Below are 24,675 nucleotides of genomic sequence, written 5' to 3'. Positions count from 1 at the left end.
ACAGGACCTATGGTCACAATATGAGCTCTCACTTCATATCAATATCTGGGAGCTCAGAGCGGTGCGACTGGCATGCCAAACTTACCAGTCCCTACTGCAAGGCCAGTGCTTGGCAGTGATGATGGACAACACCACTGCCATGTTTTACATCAAGCAGGGTGGAGCCCGTTCCTCCCCTCCTATGTTGGGAAGCCATCCAGCTATGGGAGTTCTGCATAGGACGCCTCCAAGTGAATGGAGTGGGCTATCTCCCAGGCGTGCAGAACGAACTAGCGGACCATCTCAGCAGATCATTCCACAATCATGAGTGGTTCATCCATCTGGATGTCATACATTTCATCTTCCAAAGGTGGGGGTTTCCCCAGGTCGATCTGTTTGCCACCTGGAGCTACAGAAAGTGCCCAACATTCTGCTCCTTCCAGAAACACAGCCTGGGTTCAATCTCAGACACATTCCTTCTACCACGGGGAGACTCCACTTGTGCACAAGCTGCTGCTCAAGATCCACAGAGACAAGGTGAATGTAATCCTGCTGGCCCCAGCGTGGCCCCGCAAACATTGGTATACCACACTTCTGGAGCTGTCAGTGGACACCCTGATCATGTTACCACTCTACCCCAATCTGATCACACAGGACCATGGTTGCCTTCACCACCCAGACCTCCAGTCCCTCCATCTCACAGCCTGGAGGCTTAATGGTTAAACCCAATGGATCTCTTGTGCTCGGGACTGGTAAGGGAGGTCCAACTCAGCAGCAGGAAACCATCCACCAGGGCCACTTATCTAGCTAAGTGGAAGAGGTTCACTTGCTGGTGCACCCAGCATCATACACCTTCACCCCAGGCATCCATACCACTCATCCTAGAGTACCTCCTGTACCTGAAACAACAAGGCCTCGCAGCATCCATTAAGGTACACCTCGCTGCTATCTTGGCCTTCCATCCGGGAGCATCTGGACGTTGCGTATTTGCCAACCGCATGGTAGGGCGTTTCCTCAAGGGCCTGGAAAGGTTATATCCACAGATTTGACAACCTGTGCCGGCATGGGACCTCAACCTGGTCCTCTCCAGACTCATAGGGCCCCCTTTCGAACCTTTGGCGACTTGCTCCCTTCTCTATTTGTGGCTTTCCTGGTTGCCATCACATCAGCTAGGAGGGTGTCCGAGTTAAAGGCACTAACCTCAGACCCACCCTACATGGTCTTCCACAAGGACAAGGTGCAACTCAGACCTCACCCAGCCTTCTTTCCCAAAGTAGTGTCTCAATTCCACTCTAGCCAAGACATTTTTCTGCCTGTCTTCTATCCTAAGTTTTGTACCAGTACCCAAGAACAGAAGCTGAAGTCCCAAGCCCCGGCAGGTGTGCCCCACAGGGCTGAAGCCCCGAAACCTCCTTCCCCAATGGACAGAAGCCCCTATCCCATCATCCTGCTGCAAGACAGAGGTCTCAAGTTCCCCTGCCCAAGTCTGGTAGGTGGAGAATGGGAGGGCGTGGTGGGGCTTTGCGAGCTGCACTTTAACTGTAAAAGAGCCACCTTCGGCTCACGAGCCACAGACTGGTCATTCCTTGTATATAGCATTAGTAGGACAATTACCAGTATACTGCATCCAGTTGTGGTGCATCCACATTCCAAAGGATACTGACAAATTGGAGAGGCTTCAGATAAGGCTTACCAGAATTATTCAAGGTCTGGAAAACTTGCCTTATTATGACAGCTTAAAGAAGCCTGTTCTATTTAGAGGTGACTTGATTACCATCTATAAATAACTATATATGGAGCAGATGTCTGATAGTAGAGGGTTCTTTAAGTTAGTAAGCAAAGGCATAAAATAATCCAGTGGTTGGAAACTAAAGCTAGACAAATTCATACTAGAAAGATGGCACACACTTTTAATAGTCCTGATAACCAACCATTGAAACAACTTATGTAGAGATGTGGTGAATTCTCCATCACTTGAAGTCTTTATATCAAAATTGGATGTTTTTCTGAAATATATGTTTTAGCTCAACTAGAAATTATGGCCGTGGTGTAGCAACCCTTGGTGAAATTCTACAGTCTGTGTTATGCAGGAGGTCAGACTAGATTATCAAAATGGTCCCTTTTGGTCTTAAAATCTATGTATTTATGAAGTGGACATAAACCAGAGTGGAAGAGTCAGAAATGGAAAATCAATGTGGGAGGAATAGACAGAACCTGCAAAGATTTGAGAGAAAGGGCAGACAGGATTGTAATTAGAGAAGCAGGGATAGTTGGTGAAGAATTTTTTCAGAATAGTAGATACAAGAGTGTGCTTATAGTCAAATGGAAAGGACCCAGAGGGAAAAAGAACTGCAAAAGATAACAGATGAGAGAAGTGAGGGAAGATTGGATGCGAGAGAGGATGAGAAAGAAGGGATTAGTTAGAAGTTAGCCAATTTACAATGTAGCAATAAGATTTGTCATATTTAGGAACAGAAGAGTATGACACAGGATTTGTCATGCTGGATATATGGCATAGGATTGGGATACATGACATGTGTGACAAAGTTCCTCCTCTATCTTGGTGGGTCCTGCGCTTACTGGCAGATTTTCTTGCCTCAGAGATTCACCATGTGGGTTGGGGAACAGCCCAGAGACCTTCCCCTCTGGGAGAACCCACAGTCCAGGTCAATTGGGAGGTTTGGGGGGAACCCGGGCCCGCCCTCTACTCCGGGTTCCAGCCCAGGGCCCTGTGGACTGCAGCTGTCTATAGTGCCTCCTGTAACAGCTGCATGACAGCTACAACTCCCTAGGCTACTTCCCCATGGCCTCCTCCAAACACCTTCCTTATTCTCACCACAGGACCTTCCTCCTGGTGTCTGATAACGCTTGTGGCTCCTCAGTCCTCCAGCAGCACACCCTCTCTCACTCAGCTCCTTGTGCCTCTTGCTCCCAGCTCCTCACACTCCCCCCACAAACTGAAGTGAGCTCCTTCTTAAAACCCAGGTGCCCTGATTAGCCTGCCTTAATTGATTCTAGAAGCTTCTTCTTAATTGGCTCCAGGTGTCATAATTAGCCTGCCTGCCTTAACTGGTTCTAGCAAGTTCCTGATTACTCTAGTGCAGCCCCTGCTCTGGTCACTCAGGGAACAGAAAACTACTCATCCAGTGACCAGTATATTTGCCCTCTACCAGACTCCTGTACCCCACTGGTCTGGGTCTGTCACACATGACATAGGATTTTTCTATTCTAGAAAGACTACTGGTGAATCAGGTCCAATATCCTCTCTCCAGCCATGGCCAACATTTGGAGTTTCAGTGTAAGACAACTGTCCCCTCCCAAAATGCAGCTTGCCAATTGTACCATAATATTGTGAGGAAAGAAAAGGAAGGGACTTTCATAGGAAATAATTTCCATCGCAGCAAGTCACATTACAGGTAACTTTTCTTAATGCAGTGGCTGATATTAGTAATCTTCAAGTATTGAGATTCTATGTTATGGTAGGATCCAGAAGATCCAACTGATCACACACAGAGTTTCCTGCCTGAAAGATCTTCCTATCTAAACAGACAAAACAAATAAAGAGTAGGAATGGAAACAGAAGTACACAGCAGTGAAGTGAATTGCTTACAGTCACACAGCCAGTCAGCAGCAAAGCTGACAATTGAATTACATGATCTTTGAGCTTTTTGTGATGATATCTTTGATATTCTTTGGCATACTCTATTGTGAAAGAATCTTTCTGATTAGCTGTTGTGAACTTGGTCATCCAGCAAAAAAAAATATATATATATACTTCAAGTAATATTAATTCCAGTTAGACTAATACATATTTAAATTGTCAATCAGGTGAAAAATAATATATTTTAAGACAGATAACTTAATCAGTATTACTAATAACACACTAAGTTAATAAACTTGGAAGAGTTTTACAAATTGTAATCATTTATGAGGTTTGTTTCCTTTTTGCACCACTTTCAGTTTTTACAATAAAAATAAACTAGTCAGTTTCAGACACTTTCATATTCTGTTTGTCATGCTCTTAAACAATAATGTGATGTTTGGGGACGCAGATATTTGCATTTGACCATTTCCCCTTCAAACTGTTTTCACTGTAATTATTAAAAATAACAAAAACATTTTTAGTAGGTTTAGCTTAAAAAACAAATCTCAAATGCCTACCTTTTTAATCTACCTCAATATCTGGGATTGTGTGATGCGGTTTACAGACTCCAGACAGAGACTAAGGGAATGAAGAAGCAGTACTGGCAAAGAAAGCACCTTTCCTCAGCAGCCATTGAGCATGCTCCAAATGGAGAATCTGCTCAAAAGGATTCTGACAGTCAAGCAAGGGAAGAGAGTGAAGGAGAGGCAGTCTGAAGGGAGGAAGCCAGTTTGCAGCTTCTGGGGAAAAAGCAATCCACAGAAGGTTCTGGACTGTTGGTAAGACTCCAACCAGGAGGGCAAGGGCCTGACCCTTTTCCCTTCCCCACTCCCTGCTCAGGGGAGTATAACTGAACATTGGGAAGAGAGCTGGGGAATACTTATTTGACAAATGGAGCTGCAGAAGCTGATTGGGAGCTCCTCGGTGGAGGGGAAATGGTGACTGCAACCACACCCCAAGCTGAAGAGAGGGGGGGGGACATAAGAAGTGACCCACAGAAGGCTGGTCAGATGCACCTGGAAAAGGCAAATGAGACACTCCTTGCCTCCCTCGCTTAGGCCCTGGGCAGCGACCTGGTGGAGTGGGACAGCCTGGGTCCTCCCACCTCCCCATCTTCCCCCATCTGTCTGGGGAACGACAGATTGCAGTCTGACTACTGGGTCTGCTGATTCCAGGCACGCCCATCCCAGGACTTTGGGGGTGGAAAAAGTGTTGAGCCATGGCCTGCCCATTATGCCTGTTGGCCTTGAGTGGAATCCGCTACAACCTGGTGGGAAGGACTGCTGAGCCACTGCCAGCCCCTAGGCCTGATAGCCTACGAGTGAAACCGGCTACAGACTGGTTATGACCTAAAAATGAACTAGTGTATGTTTTTTGGAATAATACAGATTTAAAAACCCTTTGCACAGTGATATTTCTGCTGCATCTTACATGGGAATTACGGGGAATTCATATGCAGATATTAATACACGGAGACAATTAAGAAATGTTAATCTCCTTGACAACAGAATTTTGCTTTAAAAAATATTCATGATCAAACCGAAAGCTAGCAAAGCCAGTGCTGCACTGGAGGGGACTTTTCGAAACCTGTAATTAAAGTTATGCAACCAAAGTGAAGGGAGGCTGGGAGTGATTTCTTCGCTTTTGAAGAAGCTCATCCTATCTCTGTATACTGCTAAATCATCTCAGCCAGAGATATCTTTTATATATGGGGCTCATCATATTACTTCTGAAAAGCAACTACCATTGTGATCATCTAGTCTGACCTCTTGCATAACACATGCATAGGTGTTGCCTGAATTAATTCCTGCTTCAAGTCCAATAGCTGTTGTTGAACAAAGAGCATATCTTTTAGAAAAACATTCAGTCTTGATTTAAAAATTGCAAATGATGGAGAATCTACCACTTCTCTGTATCAGCGAGCTGTACCCTTTTGTTATTTACCACTTCCCCAATCTTTAGTCACCTTAGTAAGTTGTTTCAATGGCTAATTTCTCTTGCTGTTAAAACAAATTGCCTCTTCTTTCTAGTCAGAATTTGTCTAGTGTAAATTTCTAGCTATTGGATCTTGTTATACCTTTGTCTACTAGACCAGGCCTGCACAACTCGTAAAGCGGCGAGGGCCATATTACTCCAAAGAAAATAGCCGAGGGCCGAAACCCCCCGGCCGTACTGAAACGCCCCCCCCCCCCCCGCGCCACCCAGCCCCGCCGAACCCCATCTCCCCCCCCCAGCGCCGCCCAGCCCCCGTGTAAGCAAGCAGGACTCACCCCGGCGGCGCCTCCTGCTGGTCTTCTCGGGAATTAGCTCATCCAGCCGTTGGAGGGTCCGGGGGCATTAGCTGCCTTCCCCGTGGAGCCTCTGGCCCCCCGGCCCGCTGGAGCGCAGCCGAGCGGGAGAGGTGCGGGGCTCCCCGGCAGCGGCGGGGAAGTTTATCGGTTTGGGGGACCCTGACCGGCTCCTCGCCCCTGTACGCCAGCCGCCCCGCTTGGGACAAGTCTCGCCCCGGCAGCCCCTCTCCGCCGCGTGTCTCTGATGGGTGGCCCACACCCCCGGGCCGCGCCGCCCACCCGGGCCCTGCCCGCTCCGCGCTGCCCCCGGACGCACCGTGCTGCCCCGTGGGCTGCAGGGCTGGAGCAGCCGCCGCGCTGCACTGCAGCGCTCCCGGCCCCGGCCGGCCATGGCCCGTGTGCCCAGGCTGCTGCACAGGGGCATCTCCTCCCCAGGCCCGGCTCGGGATCCAATGGGGCAGTGGGGGGGCGGGGCGGGGCTGGGGGCAGGGATTTGGGGAGAGATCCAATGGGGGAAGGAGGAGGCGGAGTGGGGCGGGGGGGGTGAGAGCCCCTCCGGGCTCCGCCTGTGCGCCGGAGCAGAGGGCAAAATTGTTTGTTTGTCCAGTGTCCCGACCGAACATCGTTCAGGACGCGGGACAAACAAGCAAATATCAGGACAGTCCCGATAAAATCGGGACGTCTGGTCATCCTAGCGCTGCGTCCAGGAGCAGCCCTGGACAGAGCTGCAGCGGCGCTGCTCCAGAGAGGCCTGAGCTCCTCCCGCTCAGAGCCGTGTGGTAAGAGGGCGGGGCTGCGAGCTGCAGCCGAGCAGCGGGAGCTCACGTCCCGCTGGAGCCAGGCCGCTGCAGCGCTGTCCAGGGCCGCTCCTGGACGCGGCGCGCTGAGGCTCTGGGAGACGGGGGAGGCGGGGGTTAGCAGCATGGTAAGGCTCTCTGAGCTGGGCATCCCCCCCCAGCCCTGACCCCCAGCTCCGAGCACAGCCCCTGTGAGCTGAGCAGCCCCCGACCCCATCCCCCAGCAGCCCTGACCCCCAGCTCCGAGCACAGCCCCTCTGAGCCGGACACCCCCTGAACCCAGCCCCCCCCGGCCCTGACCCCTAGCTCCGAGCCCAGCCCCTCTGAGCTAAGCACCCCCCAACCCCATCCCCCAGCAGCCCTGACCCCCAGCTCCGAGCACAGCCCCTCTGAGCCAGACACCCCCCCCCGACCCCATCCCCCCGCAGCCCTGACCCCTAGCTCTGAGCCCAGCCCCTCTGACCCGGACATCCCCCTGACCCGGACATCCCCCTGACCCCAGCCCCCGTGAGCTGCAGCTAGAGCCCAGGCCGGATGCCTCCCCCCTCGCTCGGACTTACCAGGTCTGCCTCGTGCCCAGCCAGCGCTTCCCGCCTCAGCAGCCCTGGAAGTGACGCTGGACGCCAGGCAGGAGGCGCGGGAGATGGCGACGCGTGTGCGGGGGGGGGGCCGACCTCCCAGCCGGCGGTGGGGGGCAGTTTCCGAGTTCACCCCCTGCCCGGGGGGCCCGACCTCACAGCCCCGCGCGCCGCGCTCTGACTGCCCTGACAGTCAGAAGCGCGGGGCAGGGGGCGAACCCGGCAGCCGCGCTTCTGACTGTCACGGCAGTCAGAGCGCGGCGCGCGGGGCTGAGGTCGCCCCCCCCCCCGCGCGCCGCGCTCTGACTGCCCTGACAGTCAGAAGCGCGGCTGCTGGGTTCGCCCCCTGCCGGCGGGGGGGGGGGGGGGGGGGGGCGACCTCAGCCCCGCGCGCCGCGCTCTGACTGCCCTGACAGTCAGAAGCGCGGCTGCCGGATTCGCCCCCTGCCCCGCGCTTCTGACTGTCAGGGCAGTCAGAGTGCGGCGCGCGGGGCTGTGAGGTCGGGCCCCCTGGGCAGTGGGTGAACCCGGAAACCGCCCCCCACCGCTTGCCCGCGGGCCGCACAATGGGCCCACGCGGGCCGCATGCGGCCCGCGGGCCGCGTGTTGTGCAGGCCTGTACTAGACTGAAGATCCCTCATCAATTTTATGTTCCCCATGTAAGTATTTATAGATTGTGATAAAGTCACCCTTTAACCGTCTCTTTGGTAAGCTAAATAGACTGAGCTCTTTGATTGTATGGTGTATTTTCCAATCCTTTAATCATTCTTATTGCTCTTCTCTGAATTCTCTCCAAGTTCTCAAAATCCTTCTTGAAGCATGGTCACCAGAAGTGGATACATTATTCATCAAGGGTCACATAAGTGCCACATACAGAGGTAATGTAACTTCTCTCTTCCTACTCACTGTTCCCCTGTTTATGTATACACGGATCCCATCAGCCCTTTTGTCTACTGGGAGCTCATGTTCAGCTTATTGTTCACCATGACCAGGGACGGCTCTATGATTTTTGCCGCCCCAAGCACGGCAGTCAGGCAGCCTTCGGCGGGTCCGCTGGTCACGCAGATTCGGCGGCGTTTCTGCGGGTGATCTGCTGGTCCCACGCCTTTGGCGTACCCGCCGCCAAATTGCCGCCGAAGCCACGGGATCAGCAGACCTCCCGCAGGCATGCCGCTGAAGACTGCCTGTCTGCCGCCCTCACAGCGACCGTCAGGCCGCCCCCCGCGGCTTCCTGCCCCAGGCACGCGCTTGCTGCGCTGGTGCCTGGAGCCACCCCTGACCAGGACCCCCAGATCTTTTCAGTGTCACTGCTTCCCAGGACAGAGTCCATTATCTTGTCCTCTTTATCTGTCAACATGAAGTCTAATATAGAATCCCCCTGTACTGGATGCAATACTTTTTGAGTTAAGAAATTAACATTTATACGATTGAAAAATTCCAAGTGATGTGTTAGTATTGGCCCCCTGAGCCCTTCAGCATATTTTAGTAAGATTGAAATCTCTTGTGATAATGCAGCCATTTCCCTATATAATGTAGATAGGTGCTTAAGGGGTTGGTGGTCCTGTTCTCTCATGTGACTTACTGGTCTTTAGCATACACCAACTAGTAATCCATCTTCTGCTTTATCTATTAGAATTTTCATCCATAAGCATTCAATATCATTTGCTTCTGAGTTGTCAGTGACTTGGAATAGATAATGCCATTTTTGACAGTGATGCTTCCCTTTACCCTTTTACCCACTCGATCCTTCCTTAATTGGTTATAACTAGTGATTTTAGCATTCCAGTCATGTATATCTTCCCACAAGGTATTAGTGAATCCAACTAGGTCAAATTCATGCTCATAAATGAGAAATTCTAACTTCTCTTGTTTATTACCCAGGCTCCTAGCATTGGTACATAGGCAATTAAGGAATTTATTCTCCTAACATTCCTTGGTGCCTTGGTTAATTTCATTCTCAACATCTTGATATTTGTGTTAAATGAATGTTCATTGATTCCCCCTTTTCACTCTCCCCCTTTGTTATTAGCTGGATGCCTTCCTAAATAATTTAGCTAGCCTGTCTTCTAGATGATTGATTCCCCTTCTACTGAGATAGAGGCCACACAAAATCAAACCTTTCTACATTACACCACGTACCTAGCCAGTGGTTCACTTCCAAAATCTTAAGCTTTCTCTCTTCCTTCACATGCAAGACAGGAAGGATCTCAGAGAATATCACTTGGACATTCTTTTCCTTCAACGCCCTTCTGATTTCCTCGAAGTCATATATAATCTGTGAGGTGTCATGTGAAGCAGTGTCATTAGTGCTAATATGCACCATCAATAGTGGGTCCTTGTTCACTGACTTCAGAAGCCTCTCCAGTGTTAGTTACATCTCATATCTTGGCTCTGAAAAGACAGCATCCTGTTATCCCTCTGCCTATTGCACAATGTTCTTTTAATTCTGCTTAGCATAGAATGCTCAACAAGGATCCTCTGTCTTCCTTGGACAGTTGAAGATATTTGTGGGCATGCTTGATTGTCTTTAGGATTGGGCTGAGCAGTCACCCACACGTATGTCCTGTAGAGCTGACCAGCTGTATCTTCAGAGATATTTTCTGGAGTTTCCATTATCAGCATGCTCAAGGAACAACAGTGTTCACTCAAACTGCAGTTTCCAGATTTCTAAAAGGCCTTTCCTATGCCTTTCCACTTGTGAGAGAAGCAGTCTCCTCTTAGGATTTAATTTTGATGCTGAAAAAGCAGATGGAACCAGCATTTGGATCCCCAGACATTTGGTTCCATTGCACATTTATCATGTATAACTACCTTTCTCAGAGCATTTGGTGACCTCTCACAGCTGGATTACCGAATTGCAAGCATTGATGACTAGTCTACCATACACCAGTGCACACAAAGACAAAGTAGCTCTTGGGTCACATCCTAACTTAATTCCCAAATATTTACACACTTCTACATGAACCAGTGTATTTTTCCCCTTGTCTCTTTCCCTAATGCCCAGGCCCACACAGAAGAAGCTCATTTGCATATCCTTGACTTGAAAAGGACTCTCTGTTTCTACATTGGACACTTGTAGAGCCCTCAAATTCTACATCCATTGCATGCCCTGAGAGACTGCACCTGGGAGATCTTATGCACCATATGATGCGATCTGCAGGGCAGCAACTGGTCACCCATTTATATCTTCTTAAAATGGATAAGATCGACATTCAGGAATCAGTCAGATTATGGGTATGACAAAGTGTTTTTGTTTAAATAGGAAGACACAGTAATGGATTCCCAATTCTGTATCCCCCCACCCAATGTAAGCACATGCACTACTAATAAGTGGGGTTTATCATAAGCTTAAGGAAGACATTTTTGTAAGGGTTCTTTGTTTAAAATATTGGCAGCACATCACTGTGTCATACTTTTTGCTAAGCAGGCACCTAAGAGCTACATGCCATCTACCTCCAAAAGTTGGGGGGAGAGAATGGGAGAAGTAAAAGAAGGGGGAGAGAGAGATTAGAATAAAGAGAACACTGGAAAACACAAACTGTGTTGAACTGTGATGATTCAAAAGTGTTTATTCTTTCTTTGGGAACAAATGTGTGTATCCCACAAAATATATGTACCTGATGTAAATGGATGCAGCTCCATTTATTTCAGTGGAGTTCCCCCCACAGACACGGAATCTCAATTTGGCCCAGCTTGTTCTATCTGTATGCTATTTTCTTTACAATCTTTTTTTCCTTTCTGTGCTTTTCACTTTTCTTTCTCCTTGTTCTTCCTTTATATGCTCAATGCATTGTCTTCTAACTACATAAGACGGCAGAACATGACTATATGACTCAAAGGCACTAGTGTATCTTTTCCAGTGCTTGCAATTTTCTCCTTTTATATTTATCTGGAGCCCATCACCATAGTAACTGAGTGCCTCCCAAATCAAACAAAACCAAGGAAGATGTCAACTAGAGAAGTAGGTGGACTAAAGCACTTTCTAATATGTTTTTGTTGTACTGTAGCTGTTAGTATCCATTGGCTCAAAGTGCATAAGGTGAGTTTGATCCATCGTAATTTAGCTAGCCATCATCTAAATTCTACACAAAATAGAATTGAGTGATAACAATCTGAACCCAGTAGGTTTTTCCTGGTCCTGTTGTCTTGTGGGTAACATCTTTAAAATAGAGACTAATTTATTTTTTCAGAGTATTTGATTCTGTGAGTGTCTGTTGCCTTTGAAAGCCCCTTTCTTTCCTTCAGATTTTCCATCATTTTTTTGTGCTAAAATAAATCCCTTCTGACACTGGGGATCACATGAACCAAGTAATTTCAATTTTTAATTGGGAAGAAAAGCAAATATATTTTCTTGCTCTTTAAGTTCTTCCCTAACCCAATTCCTTAAATATAAACACTCTGTTTGAGGTCCATTACCTTTGCTATTCAACTTAATTACCTCCGCTGACTTGAATAACAAGATTCAGTTTCCATTGAAATCAATAGGAAGACTCTAATTGACTTCACTGGAAGCTGGGTCAGGCCCCATAATCCTATCCTCCATCTTCATAGTTACTCTAATGTATTTCTGACAATTTCAGATCTCCAAAAAGAGTTCCAGTGAAACAACCTCTCAATTTTACTCAGCCAGTTGCTTATATGTGAGTCTTTATAATTTTAAAAAGTCACAGAGAACTTGTGGTGAAGTGGGAAAGGACATGTGATATGAATCTTCAAACTAAAAGGTGTCAACCTGTCACTTGCTGTCTGTTAAATCCAATTTCAGTTCCTAGCAAAATAATAGAACAAATATTGAGAGAATATTGTAAGCATCTAGAGGTTAATGGAACAAAGACAAATAACCAGCCTGAATTTATAGAGACTAAATCTCCCCAGATAAGCTCTATTGCTATTTTGATAAAATTACATTAATGAATGAAGAGAATGCAGTAGTGCTCTAAAAATTGTTTGGTACTTTAAAAATTACCGTAATTCAAATTCATTTGGATATGAGCTCTATTACATATATTGAAAAGTGACTGAAGGACTGTTAACTATCGGTAAGGATATATGGCAGTGTGTGGAATGGGAATGACACAGAGATTAACATACGGCTTGATCTAAATCAACATCAACATCTTTATCAACGAACAACAAAGAGGGGTAAATATATTAATTAAATTCATAGATTATACTAACTTGTTGCCAACAGCAGAGAGAAAAGAAATAATTAATAGAATGAAACCTAGAAAAGTTAGATGTATAGCTAGATATAACCTGGAAAAATGGAGGTTAAGATCCCAGTTCAGCAAGGTACTTGAGCATGTGCCTTGCTTTAAACATGGGAGTAGTCCCATTGAAGTCAGTGAAACTACTACAATGGAGATGGAGCATTTGATGATTGCCTGTTCTGTTCATTCCCTCTGAAGCACCTGGCATTGTCACTGGCCACAGTCAGAAGACAGGGTTCTGGGCTAGATGGACCACTGGTCTGACCCACTATGACTGTTCTTATGTTCTAATGGGTCTAGTCATGTATAAAATAGACAGGTGATGAAATAGCTTGTTGAATCAGAGCCTAAGGCCTGTGGGGGGAAAAACTGGGAACACAGCAATTCAGTGGTAGAGTCAGATTTGGTGCTAGATGGTGCCCGGCTCCTATGCGAGTATGCAAATGAGGGACTGAAGCTTTTCTTCCCTCCCCCTCCACGCACACACCTGTGGCTGGGCATGGGGGGTTTATTGTTTTCAACAAGTCCAAGGATTTGGCTAAGCAATACTAGTTTCTGGAAAGGTCTCTAGGAAGAGGTAGGCCAATGACTTCACTCCTTTCAGCGCCCCCGTCTGTACTGCATGGGGGAGTATATGCTCTGCTCTTTAAGGGTGGTAGAGTAGTTTTAGTCCCCAGGTTCTTTAGGAGGCATGACTCTTTGAGCTTATATTGAGTTCATGAATCTCTGCAGGGCTATGGCTCTAGTCCATAATTTATCCTTTGTAAAGCAGTAATACCAAAAGAGAGCTAGGGTATGGATGATGACCTTGTAATGTTACATGGCAGCAAAACAGGCAATCCAGTATTGGGTTGCATATGAAGATGGTTGAAGGATGGGTTGTCCTATATATGTCAATGTTTCTCCAGAAATGCTGGATACAGCTCCACTGAGTACTAGAAAAAATGTCATATTTGAAGGGATTTTAGATAATACCAACAAAAATGAGTATGGGACTAAAGGATTGACTTTTATGAGGAGAAATTAAAAATGCTAAGCCTACTTTTTCATTCAGTGGTATACTTTCAACAAGTATTTGTTCAAGGTTGTCCAACAGATTAAAACTAAGGGAAATGGGATGAAATTAAGCAACGGAAAATATTTGGCTGAATAGCCAACCCCCCCCCCAAAAAAACAAACAAAAAAACCCACAACAACAAATAGCGCCCCTCCTCCTGAAAAATCCTAAATAGGCTGAGATTTGGCTATCTGAAATCATCTCTTCCTCTACATCTGCTTGGGACAGTTAGAATTGGTTGGGGCATGCTTGTTGTCTGTTGTGGTTAGAAATGTTTAGTACCAAAAGGAAAACACAATTAACAATAGATATTGAAGTCTTAACTTACAAAATTTATTTCCTCTGATACCCTGTTGGAACCCATGACCTTCAGAGCCTGGTGTATGGATTATCTGTTAAATCAGGCTTTAAAGTGACAACCACCATGTCAGGGTAAGTGTATAGGGTATTTTACATGGCCGATACATGATAGTAATTTTATTGACCCATGTGTAGGCTGATTTTTGTGGCAGGAGAGTGAGTGTGTGTGTGGGGAGGTTGTTTAGTTTATTGGATACTATGGTGATGGATGTTGAAGGATGCATGAGTAAGTATGTGCAATACATACTTCAATTTAAAACTAGACTACATAAAAGAATGGCAAATATTGTAAATGACAATCCTGCTTTGGCAGGGAAATACACCAGATGACTAGCTAGATCTTTCCCACCTCTTACATGTGTTATTTTTTTTATGCTCTGTGATGGAGCATGCTTTCAGAGTCAACGGGTGATCTTTTCTAAGAGAGGGACATGCTACTTTTTATATTTAAAACAAGATTTTTAAAAATAGCTAGTGATTTGGGGAGTGTCAGTTTTTGGTTGCCCAACTTGAGATAACGGGTCTGATTTTCAAAAGTTCTCAGCACCTGTTCTCTGAAAATCAGGCAACTTAAAGATGTCTCAAGTTGGGCATTCAAGAGCTGGGGCACACAAAATCACTAGCCAGTTTTGAAAATCTTGTCCTTTCATGCTAGACAAAGTTTCCATTGTTAGTGTGTAAGGTGCTGGAATACACAATGGCATCCAATGATGGTATGACTGGTACTGGGAACTTGGAGAGTGCTTCCAAACCCTCATAATCCTATCCAGATTTTGCAGATAGCTATCTTGGATGTAGTTGCAGAAAGACAGCTCAGCCTTGTTAAAAAATCTGCAAGGCAATGCTTATTAAAAAGAGGTGTTTGAAAGACAGCTATGCTGGAAAGTAGAAAGGAGACAAAGCAGCAAGCCTAGTGGTAGGAGCTGTAACATAAGTAACACAATTACAAAGGTTCAGTAGTACCATATACTACAATAAGGCTACTACATGTAGACTGTTATAATATTGGGTATTGTGATTTGTCTGTTCTGCTGTTCTTTACCGACCCTGGTTCTTCCACATACTGCTGATCAGGAGTATACCTGGCCACTTTAGCTCCTAGTTAATTGCCTTTTCTACATCTGAAATCATCTGTCCATGAACAGGAAGCACTCCAAACAAGATCACTTTTTTCCTCACCAACTTTAACTGTTTCTCATAAGGTACTCCTCAACTCCAAAAGTGACTGACCTCCCAAATGCCCACACACTGAACTACATGTACCTACGATTTTTGTATCCTCAAAATAGAAGTGGAAAAAGACTGCTCACAGAAAAGAGATTTCTGCTGTGTCTGGACACTAGTTCTTACTCTAGTTCTGTGTCGGGTTCGGTCACAGAGACCCCCTTGGGACTGTCACCTGATGTGCTGAGACTACCTCTGAGCCCATTTTCCCTGCCAGTTTGGGCCTCCAGAACCCTGCCTTGTTGATCCAGACACGCAAGTCTGCCGCAACACAGACCCAGGGTCTGAACCCCCACCCCAAAAACTGCAGACTTAACTGAAAACAGCTTAGCAAGTGCTCCTGTCTCCAGCACCCAGACACCCAGCTCCCAATGGGATCCAAACACCAAATAAATCTGTTTTAATCTGTATAAAGCTTATACAGGGTAAACTCATAAATTGTTCGCCCTCTATAACACTGATAGAGAGATATGCACAACTGTTTGCGCCCCCAGGTATTAGTCACTTACTCTGGGTTAATTAATAAACAAAAGTGATTTTATTAAGTATAAAAAGTAGGATTTAAGTGGTTCCAAGTAATAACAGACAGAACAAGGTAAGTTACCAAGCAAAATAAAATAAAATACGCAAGGCTAACTTAATACACTAAGGATCTAGTTACAAATACTAACTTCTCACCCTAGATGTTATCTCAGGTACAGTCCTTTTCAGACCAAGGTTGTAGTTTATGGCCTGGGTCCAGCAATCACTCAGACCCCGTAGTTCCAGAAACTTGTTCCAGTTTCTTTGAGGCATTTCTTTGGGGTGGAGAGGCCATCTCTTGAGCCAGCTGAAGACAAAATGGAGAGGCTTCCAGGGCCTTTTATATTCTCTCTCTTGTGAGTGGAATCACAGCAACAAGATGGAGTTTGTAGCCATCTGGGCAAGTCACATGTCCATGAATGATTCAGCTTTTTGCAGGCCGACGCCATTGTTTACATATTAGTTTGAACGTTCCCAGGAAAGCTCAGATGTGGATTGGCGTCTCCCAAAGTCCATTGTTAGTTTATTACTCCCCATTACTTGAATAGTTCTTTCACAATATGTTGGCCAAACCTTCCTTATGTGTTTCCTACAGCAAACACTTCAAATACAAGCATAGAGCCAACGCTCTTAACTTCAGATATAAAAATGATACGTGCATACAAATAGGATGAATATATTTAGTAGATCATAACCTTTGCAAAGATATGTTCCATGGCATATCTAGCATAAATCATATTCCAGTTATGTTATATTTATACTTATAAGCATATTTTCATAAACGTATAGAGTGCAACGTCACAAGTACTAACTGGGCCTTTAAAATGGAAACCTAAAAGAGATTTTGTTAGTAAAAGGCTAACAGAGTAGTACAGAAAATAACTTTTATCTTACATTCAAGTTATTATTTCTTTATGCAGTATTTGTGTGTGTGTGTGTGTGTGTGTGTAGATGACACATAAATTTATTTAGAAATATAAATTGGCTAAGAGGAAGTGTCTCCTGGCTGGCTGCACGAGCTGCAAGGGCCAAGGCAGGTAGTTGCTGTCAGGGACTGGGGGAGCAAGAAAGGTGCTCCTGGCTGGCTGCTAGGACTCGACAAAGATAAGGGCTGCAGGAAGTGGCCCAGGGAAATGCAGTTAGTTAAAGGGACATGGCACACGGCTGCTACTGGGAGAGTCCCTGGGTTGGGACCTGGAGTTGTGGGAGAGCTCGGGTCCCTCCCAACAGCCACTGGTGAAATGGCTATGCCCTGAGAGAAGGGAATTTAGGCCCAGGGAAGGAACTGTTACTGCTCCCCCTTCTCCCCAGAAGAGGGCTGAACTGAGACTGACTGAGCTTGAGAGCTGGGGTCAGAAGACTAAATGTCAGATGAAGAGTCTTCAGGGAGGAAGCCCTGGGGGCGTTGCTCCACCCCAGAGCAAGAACCTTTGCACGTAAGCTGGCCATACTGAGATAGGCCCTGTTGGTCAGATTAAGGACTGAGCCCAGGGAGGGCTGCAGGGACACACCAACTGAAGGTATCGTGATGGGCCCTGTTGGACTCTGAAGGGACTGAGCCCAGTAAGAGCTGCAGGACATTACTGAGGCCTTTGAGATAGGCTTGGTTGGACAATATACCTTGGAAAGGGTTTGTTTCGCACATGGACAGAGTGTGATTCAGGCAGAGGGCTGAGTCACTGAAGGCCTGCCTGATGAGTACAGCAGCCGACAGGAGGCACCGTGAGCAGAGGAAATCAAGAAAAACTGCAGGCATGCACATACTCAACCAGGGGGGCACATGCGATAGGGTGCATGCCACCCCATTACAAGGAGCTGCTGTACTGAGCACATTCAAAAATCTGTCCAGTTCAATGTGGTCCACTTGTGGGTGCTGAGCTCTTGAAATGTTGGGCCATCATGTGAAGATGCCAGTACATCAATAAGATAAATTAGAGCAATTTTCTCAGAGCTACAGAGTTGGGGATTATCACCCTTCAGCCCTGCCTTAAAGTCAAATAATATTGAAAATGAGGGGCAAGTGGTGTGAATGAATGTAAGATATACCTACTCTAATGCTCCTTGCCAGGGCCGGCTCTAGGTTTTTTGCTGCCCCAAGCAAAAAAAATGTTGGCTGCCCCCCGTCCCAGCCCTGGGCTCCTCACCGGACCCCTCTGCTGCCCCAGCCCTGGGCTCTTCCCCCCCACCCACACCCCCTGCCGCCCCAGCTCTGGGCTCCCTCATTCCCCCCCACCATTGCCCCACACACACACCTCCTGCCGCCCCAGCCCTGGGCTCTCTCCCCCCCACCTGCACCCTCCTTCCGCCGCAGCCCTGGGTCACTGGTAACTCGCTCCCACGGCAGGTCATTCAGCAGGAATTTTAGATGTGCACAGAACACAGACAGGATTGGTTCCCATATGGTTACAGAACTGCAGTAAAGTGGAACAATTTTCAGCTTGTGTGACTGGAGGATATCTGGATGCATATTATAAGACTGTCCTACATAAATGAAGAAAAGTTGAGGTGCCTTTATTAATCTTTTGTTCCTCTCTTTCTTCTATTGCCAATGCAATATCACTGTCTTCCTTTTAAACAAACAAACAAAAAAGGCAATGGCTGTTGAAAATAACAATTCCAGTCCTAATAACCACTGGGAAGCATTTCTTGCTCAATTTTATCCTACTTTTTCTACAGCAAGTTACAGTGGATCAGTATATTTGATTTGGGAGAAATGAAGTAACAGCTGCCCAAACTGAGCTTGAGCACTCCTGAATTTTGAGGTGTTCAAATCTGGAAGGCAGGTGCTGGGGGGGGGGGGGGGGGGCGTGGTGGCTCTGCGGGGGAGCACGGCAGCATGTATGCAGCAGTGTGTCTGGCGCTGCGTGGAGCCAGACACGCTGGTCTGAGTGGCACGGTAAGGGGGCTGGGGGGTTGGATGGGGCGGAGGTTCGGGGGCGGGGCAGTCAGGGGCAGGGAGAAGGGGGGGTTAGATGGGTCAGGGGTTGGGGGGGGCAGTCAGGGGACAGGCAGCGGTTGGATAGGCATGGGAGTCCCGGGGGTTTGTCAGGGGACAGGTAGGGGGTGAAGTCCGAGGGGGGAAGTTGGGGACAAGGAGAAGGGAGGCTTTGATAGGGGGTGGGATCCTGGGGGGCAGTTAGGGGCAGGGGTCCCGGGAGGGGGTGATCAGGGGACAGGGAGCAGGAGGGGTTGGATGGGTTGGGGTTTCTGTGGGGGGCAGTCGGAGGGAGTGGATGGGGGTAGGGTGGGGCTACCCTCCCTCCCCATGGAGTGTCCTATTTTTTGAATGTTAAAATATGGTATCCCTACCTTCCCAGTGCAGCTCTCCATTCACTGCAGCATGAGGTCTCAGCTACCTCACTCCCTCCCCCTCTTTCCTGTTGGTAGTGGCCAAGGGAATGCTGGGAAATGTAGTTCTTTCCCTGCTCCAGGGCTGGCTCTATAGGCAGGGAGCTAACCAAGGAACTACAGCTCCCAGGGCCCCCTGTTGGTTCTCAGCTCCCATGCTGGATCCGTGCTGCCCTGCAAATGGGCTGCCCCAAGCACGTGCTTGCTTTGCTGGTACCTAGAGCTGCCCCTGCTCCTTGCCATATGGTTCTTAGCTACTTGATAGTTCTATAAATGTGGTATCTAGAAAAGTAAAGCTGATAGAACCTTCTTACTGGATGTTAAGATGATATAGCCAGCATTTGAAATGACTGTGCTAAGTGAATACAGTAGCCCAGTCTTCATTGAAATGTGCTTGGTGTTTGAATGTTCAGAACACAATCACTGTTAATGAAATTCAAAAGTTAAAAAGCCTCATTTTCCACTATGCTACTTCACTTTTATATCACTGCAAGTTCATTGGCTCCAATGAAGTTTCCTTAGTGGAAAAGAGTAGAGAATCAGGCCTAGTATTGTTACTTCTGGTGCACGTGACCTACTATATATTTACTTAAAAACTGAGTACTAATTATGGACGTTAACAATTTTCTTTTTTAAAAGAAACTGTAGTCATTTTCTTACAGGTAGATAATGCTTTTGTCCTATAAGAAAAGAAGTTCAATTAGAGCTGCAACCAGCTTATAAACTGGATTTTTGTGACTTGTTCAGAAATGTATTTTTATTCTAAATGCCCTTAAACATGTACATGAACTGTCTTTGTAGGCCACATAATTAGCTCCGATAGGCAGCTTGAGCTCTGGCGTGTTCATTTTTGAAAGAAATTCACTGTTGTGGCATTGTACACTTTACTTCAAGTACTGGGCTGAGTTGTGACATGTCATGCATATATGATGTCATACGCAGGTATAGGATGTACATAATATCTTCCACTGTCTTTTTGTTGTTGTTGTTTGTTTGTGAAATTACTCAAAGGCACGTGGTTCTAATAGATGGATCTAATGGATCAATTTCTGTGGATTAATTTTATAAATGAGATCACACTGTACATTAATTAGTTCATCATGTTTTCTGCTTGGTAAGGTATTCATTTAGCCTCTGGTTTTAACATGAGTATTTCTATACATGAAAACGCTGTTTACAGAGACAAAAATCAGTTAAGTATAATTTTAATTTTATCTTTTAGCATTTACATTTGTATATCACAAAGGAAAATTGTTCACTTGACAAACCATGGTATGAAGGACAAAAAAGATTAAATGTCTTCATGCAGTACATTTAACCTTAAACTCTTACACTATTCTTGAATGGTTGAGTAGAATTTTCAACCAGCAGCAGAGGTATGCTAAACTAAAACGGTTATATAGTACTCAGTTTAAGTCTGCTAAAGAACAAAGTGCCTTTTTCTAATTAGAGAACAAGGACGTTATTCAGGTTTGACTGTGTTTTAAGTGCTCTATTAGTTATTTATAAGCTGCTACAAGAAGCATTATTCTCCTGCTAATTTCAAAAGATATTTTGAAGACTCCATAAAAATGTCAGCCGAAACTGATGGTGTTTTGAGGTGGGAAAGCTGATCTTAAAATTAAGAGTGTACTAAGTAGTCATAGTATGATAAGATGAGAAAGCACAATGATATTCAGGTAATGAGAATAATCAGAACTTGAAATATTTCATCTCTATTTATATTTCAGTTAACAGTCTCCAAATCATTCAACCAGCCCTAATTAGATCAACTAATCTGGATTATCACATTTAAATAGGTTTGTATTTTCTTAATAGACGCATTCTTTCCACATGGACTTTGTTCAATTGTGATCACCAAAATAGTCACTTAACCATTTGGAAGTCTAACTATCATTGAATCAGATGATCATTTCTAGAAAATGATTTATTGATATAGTGTACATACACTACATTGTTGATTATATTAACATTGCAGTGTTGAGCCTTGGTTTGTCTTTAAATAAATAAATTAATAACAAAGCATTTATTTGAATCAGTCAGTCATTTTGTAAAATCATTTCCTTAATATTTTTTTACCATTTTTCTGTAAATAGCTGCAGTTTCCATAGATTTACATGAGAAATTATTTAAAATGTCATTCTGTATTCTATTTTCCTTCTAATATATTACACACTAAAATGAAATGAAATTATGTATGCATATTCTTTGCAGCTTTTCAATGTATATGTGCCAATGGCCTTCACAGCATCAGATTCTTTGTTCACTGTAATAATCCAAATGAAATAATAAGATTTTGATAGGGGGAAAAGGAAAGGTTAAGAAGGGCATTGCCCAAATATCTGAGAGGGCGCTTCCAACACTGCCTTTGGAAGTTCAGTAAAGGTAGGGTCCTTTTAATATCTCCTGCACCTCATATTCTGAGCCCAAATATTTCAATCTGGAGTTCAAGAGATCTATAAAAGAAAGCAGGAACCAAGTTCCAATATCATTATTCTTAGGAAACTGAGTATTTCCATACTTCCCTAATATCAGTCTTTTCATTTCATAGGATCTATTAATATTAGTGAAGAGAGGGCTGGAGTCCAGATGTGCAGATGCACAAAATCCTTTTGTGACATTGGTCTGTTGCTGCCAGTGGAGAAAAGGGAAAAATATAGTAAGCTTATTAGTATTCTGTTCTTGCTGCAATCCCAGGAATGTCTCTTGTGATTCATTTAAGGTGTATTGCCTTGCTCCAAATAATATTTCAGATAGAAAAAACAGACAAATATGGAAAAGCTGCAGTGAAACTAGAAAACTTCAACCCATTGTGAAGCGATTAAAGTTATTTTATAACACAACTACTGATAATACTTCTACCTTATTTACTATGCTCCTTTTTAAGAGAAGACCAAAACACACTTTATAGTGAGCAAGTGTTGTTATTCCCATGTTGCATCTGAGTTAACTGAGTTACAAAGAGCTTATGGTCAAGACATTCAAAAGTGACTTAATTTTTGAGTGCTTCAGATTTTTGTTTCTCAGCTTTGGGACACCTAGGGCCTGACTCTCATAAGTGCTGACCATCCACAGCTCTAACTGGGGATTGGCCTGCTTTGAGCAGGGGGTTGGACTAGATGACCTCCTGAGGTCCCTTCCAACCCTGATATTCTATGCTTAAACTGAAGTGAATGGTTAATGAAGAAGACCTCTTAACAAGAGTTCATCCTTTCTATTTAGGGAATGTGGGGGACCAGGGATTTGAAACATCCCTCTTGAATCATGAGCTGTGACACTGAGTTGGCAGGCTAAGAGTTTCACAGTGCAATTCAATTCTCAGTTATAGACTCTCAGAACAATTCTATGGCAATTAAAAAGCTACACAAGAAAAACCATTGGAGTTAAACCATGACTAGCTGACACAATCCTAACATGTCTGTCTCGTACTTGCTTACACCCACCAGCCAGTCACTTAGCTAACTCAATCCCTTCCAATCATGCTTAAACACAATAAGATTTCCTAGTGAAGTCACATGACAGCTAGACTGCCTGACCCGGTTAGAGGATGGGACCTTCAAGATTGGTTGACTGCAAAAGATAATCTTTTAAGTAAGTTGATGACAGCTGTTATCTGGCTGTCTTTTGGAGGATGAAGTAGTTCATATTTCACAAGTAGTTTCTTAGTCAAATAAAATTGTTACACTCCATACCATTTAATATTATTCCAGTGGATTGATTGAAATATCTCTCAGGTTCTGGAGAGGCTGCCATTACTTGAAACTACAATATAGTACAATATCTGTACAATACAAGATTTGAAAATGCATATCAAGGGAAAAATAAACTCTGCCATTATCTAAAAACTTAACTTTTTATATAGTTTTGCTGGTTTATGCCTTGAGAAACCAGTGGTATCAGGTGTAACAATAACACACTGGGTACAGTGGACTGTGCATAAACTCTTAATAGCATGGATTCCTTTCTATTTAACACTTTAAAATTTACCTTCACCAGAATAATTGGGTAACAGGAAATTTCCAGGGTCTGCTGGGCTATTTCACAGACCAAAGAGCCTTCCTGGAAATCTCTGTTTTGTTAGTATCCATTCTGTAATAGTCATGGTAAGACTCTAACACATGTGTAAGGTTCTTAAAACAAATTTCTGAGCAATTTAAATAGAATTATTCTAATACCTTTTTATCAAAACTCTTTCAGTGTTCCTGTTTCAGCGGTATTGAAACAAAGTTAATATATATCCAAAGCATTTTATTAATAAAAAGTTACAAACAGAAAAAACAAAATAGACCAGGGACATTTACCAATGCCCTCTTCTCTCTCTTGTTCTTTTTTTTTTCTTTTTTCTTTCTAGTTTACTGAATATTCATGTATAGGCAAACTTTATGAATACTGGCTAAAAAAATAAAAGGGGAACAATTTACTTGGGTACTATGAAGTCTTAAAGCTTGACTTATATGGAATGTGAAGCCATTGTCAAGTTTTGAAAACCATAAATTAATCCTACAATGACTTTTTGTCAAGATCTATGGTTCAGTTTCACAGTTAAATTATTCTGCAGATGACAGTGATTCTAAAACCATAAGAGAATTTATAAAATATCTTCTGTTGAGGAATCTATCCAGTTACCAGTAGAGGAGACTCTTCAATAATGTGGTGTATCACAAACTGCAATGTCTGAGCCAGTCATCTTTCTTTTTGGAAGTTCAAGGTAGGCATTTGGAAGGCAGTGAAATCTTCCTATTTGTCACTCGCCATAGACTGAGCAAAGACATTCATGCTACATGGCTTCATTCTCTTCATCCGATATGTACCGGTGATAGGCAGTATCTGAATTAGCAGGCAAGCAGGGGAGTGTGATGAAGGAGGAAAGAAACTAAGATAGATGTCAAACAGCTACGATAGTCAGCTTTTCTGCAGAATAGTGGATTAGGTGCCAATGTAGTGAGAAAGGATCTCTCATTCCTTAGAGGAAGCAGTTTACATGTGTAAAATCTTCCAGTGCAAAAAGGCCTACTACCAGGTTAATAGTTAATCAGAAATGTAATCTATTCTATCAAATCAGGTTTCTTTTCTACAATAGAGTCTTATACATTCTCCTAAAATTATATAATATATCAGGTCATACAGGAAAGGGCATCTTTTAGTTCCAGGGCTTCTTAAAAGAAATCAGTTCTGTGGGAAGAAGTACAGACTTCACATAAACATGAACCACATAGTGCTTTCATGTTACCAGGATGCTCATCCTAAACTAGTTTTCATATGACAGCCTACAGATGTCATTGTTTTGGAACATCAGTTACTATGGATAAAATATTATGAATGTGATTTAGATTACAAAATGCACTGCCCTCAAAATGGTTTAAAAATAATTGGTTGCTTTAACAAAATAATTTGTTCTTTGATCCTTTGCTGTGTTGCCATATAACTCTTCATTCTTTTATCTCAATTATCAAAGATGGCTATCCCAACATTTACATGGGAGTTGGTGAGATTGGGAAAATTTGCTAGACTTTTTGAAAGCCACTTTTATTGTCCTCTCCTGGAGCATGGTCAGACTGTTAAATACTCATGTGTGGACTACTCTGATCTGATGACTCCACTTGCCTTGCTTCAGTGACAAGCACACAGTCTATGAAATCGTTCACTGTCAAGGCCAAATAAGAGAC

At 44.6% G+C, this 24,675-nt stretch overlaps 1 protein-coding gene across 39 annotated transcripts in view; it reads left to right on the top strand.

Moving 5' to 3' along the window:
- RIMS2 (regulating synaptic membrane exocytosis 2) overlaps positions 1-24,675 on the top strand; it is a 765,985-nt gene that overhangs the window by 295,253 nt on the left and 446,057 nt on the right. The window contains exon 5 of one of the 39 annotated variants that reach the window (XM_065398081.1): positions 11,248-11,253. The exons of the other annotated variants lie outside the window; for them this stretch is intronic. Coding sequence (XP_065254153.1) covers positions 11,248-11,253 — 6 coding nt within the window. The remainder of the gene's footprint in view (positions 1-11,247; positions 11,254-24,675) is intronic. 39 annotated transcript variants of the gene reach the window in all.

This window comes from Emys orbicularis, chromosome 2 (genome assembly GCF_028017835.1).
Source record: "Emys orbicularis isolate rEmyOrb1 chromosome 2, rEmyOrb1.hap1, whole genome shotgun sequence".
NCBI classification, from domain to species: domain Eukaryota; kingdom Metazoa; phylum Chordata; order Testudines; family Emydidae; genus Emys; species Emys orbicularis.
The sequence above is the reverse complement of the archived record's forward strand: the minus strand, read 5'-3'. Positions and strand labels throughout refer to the sequence as shown.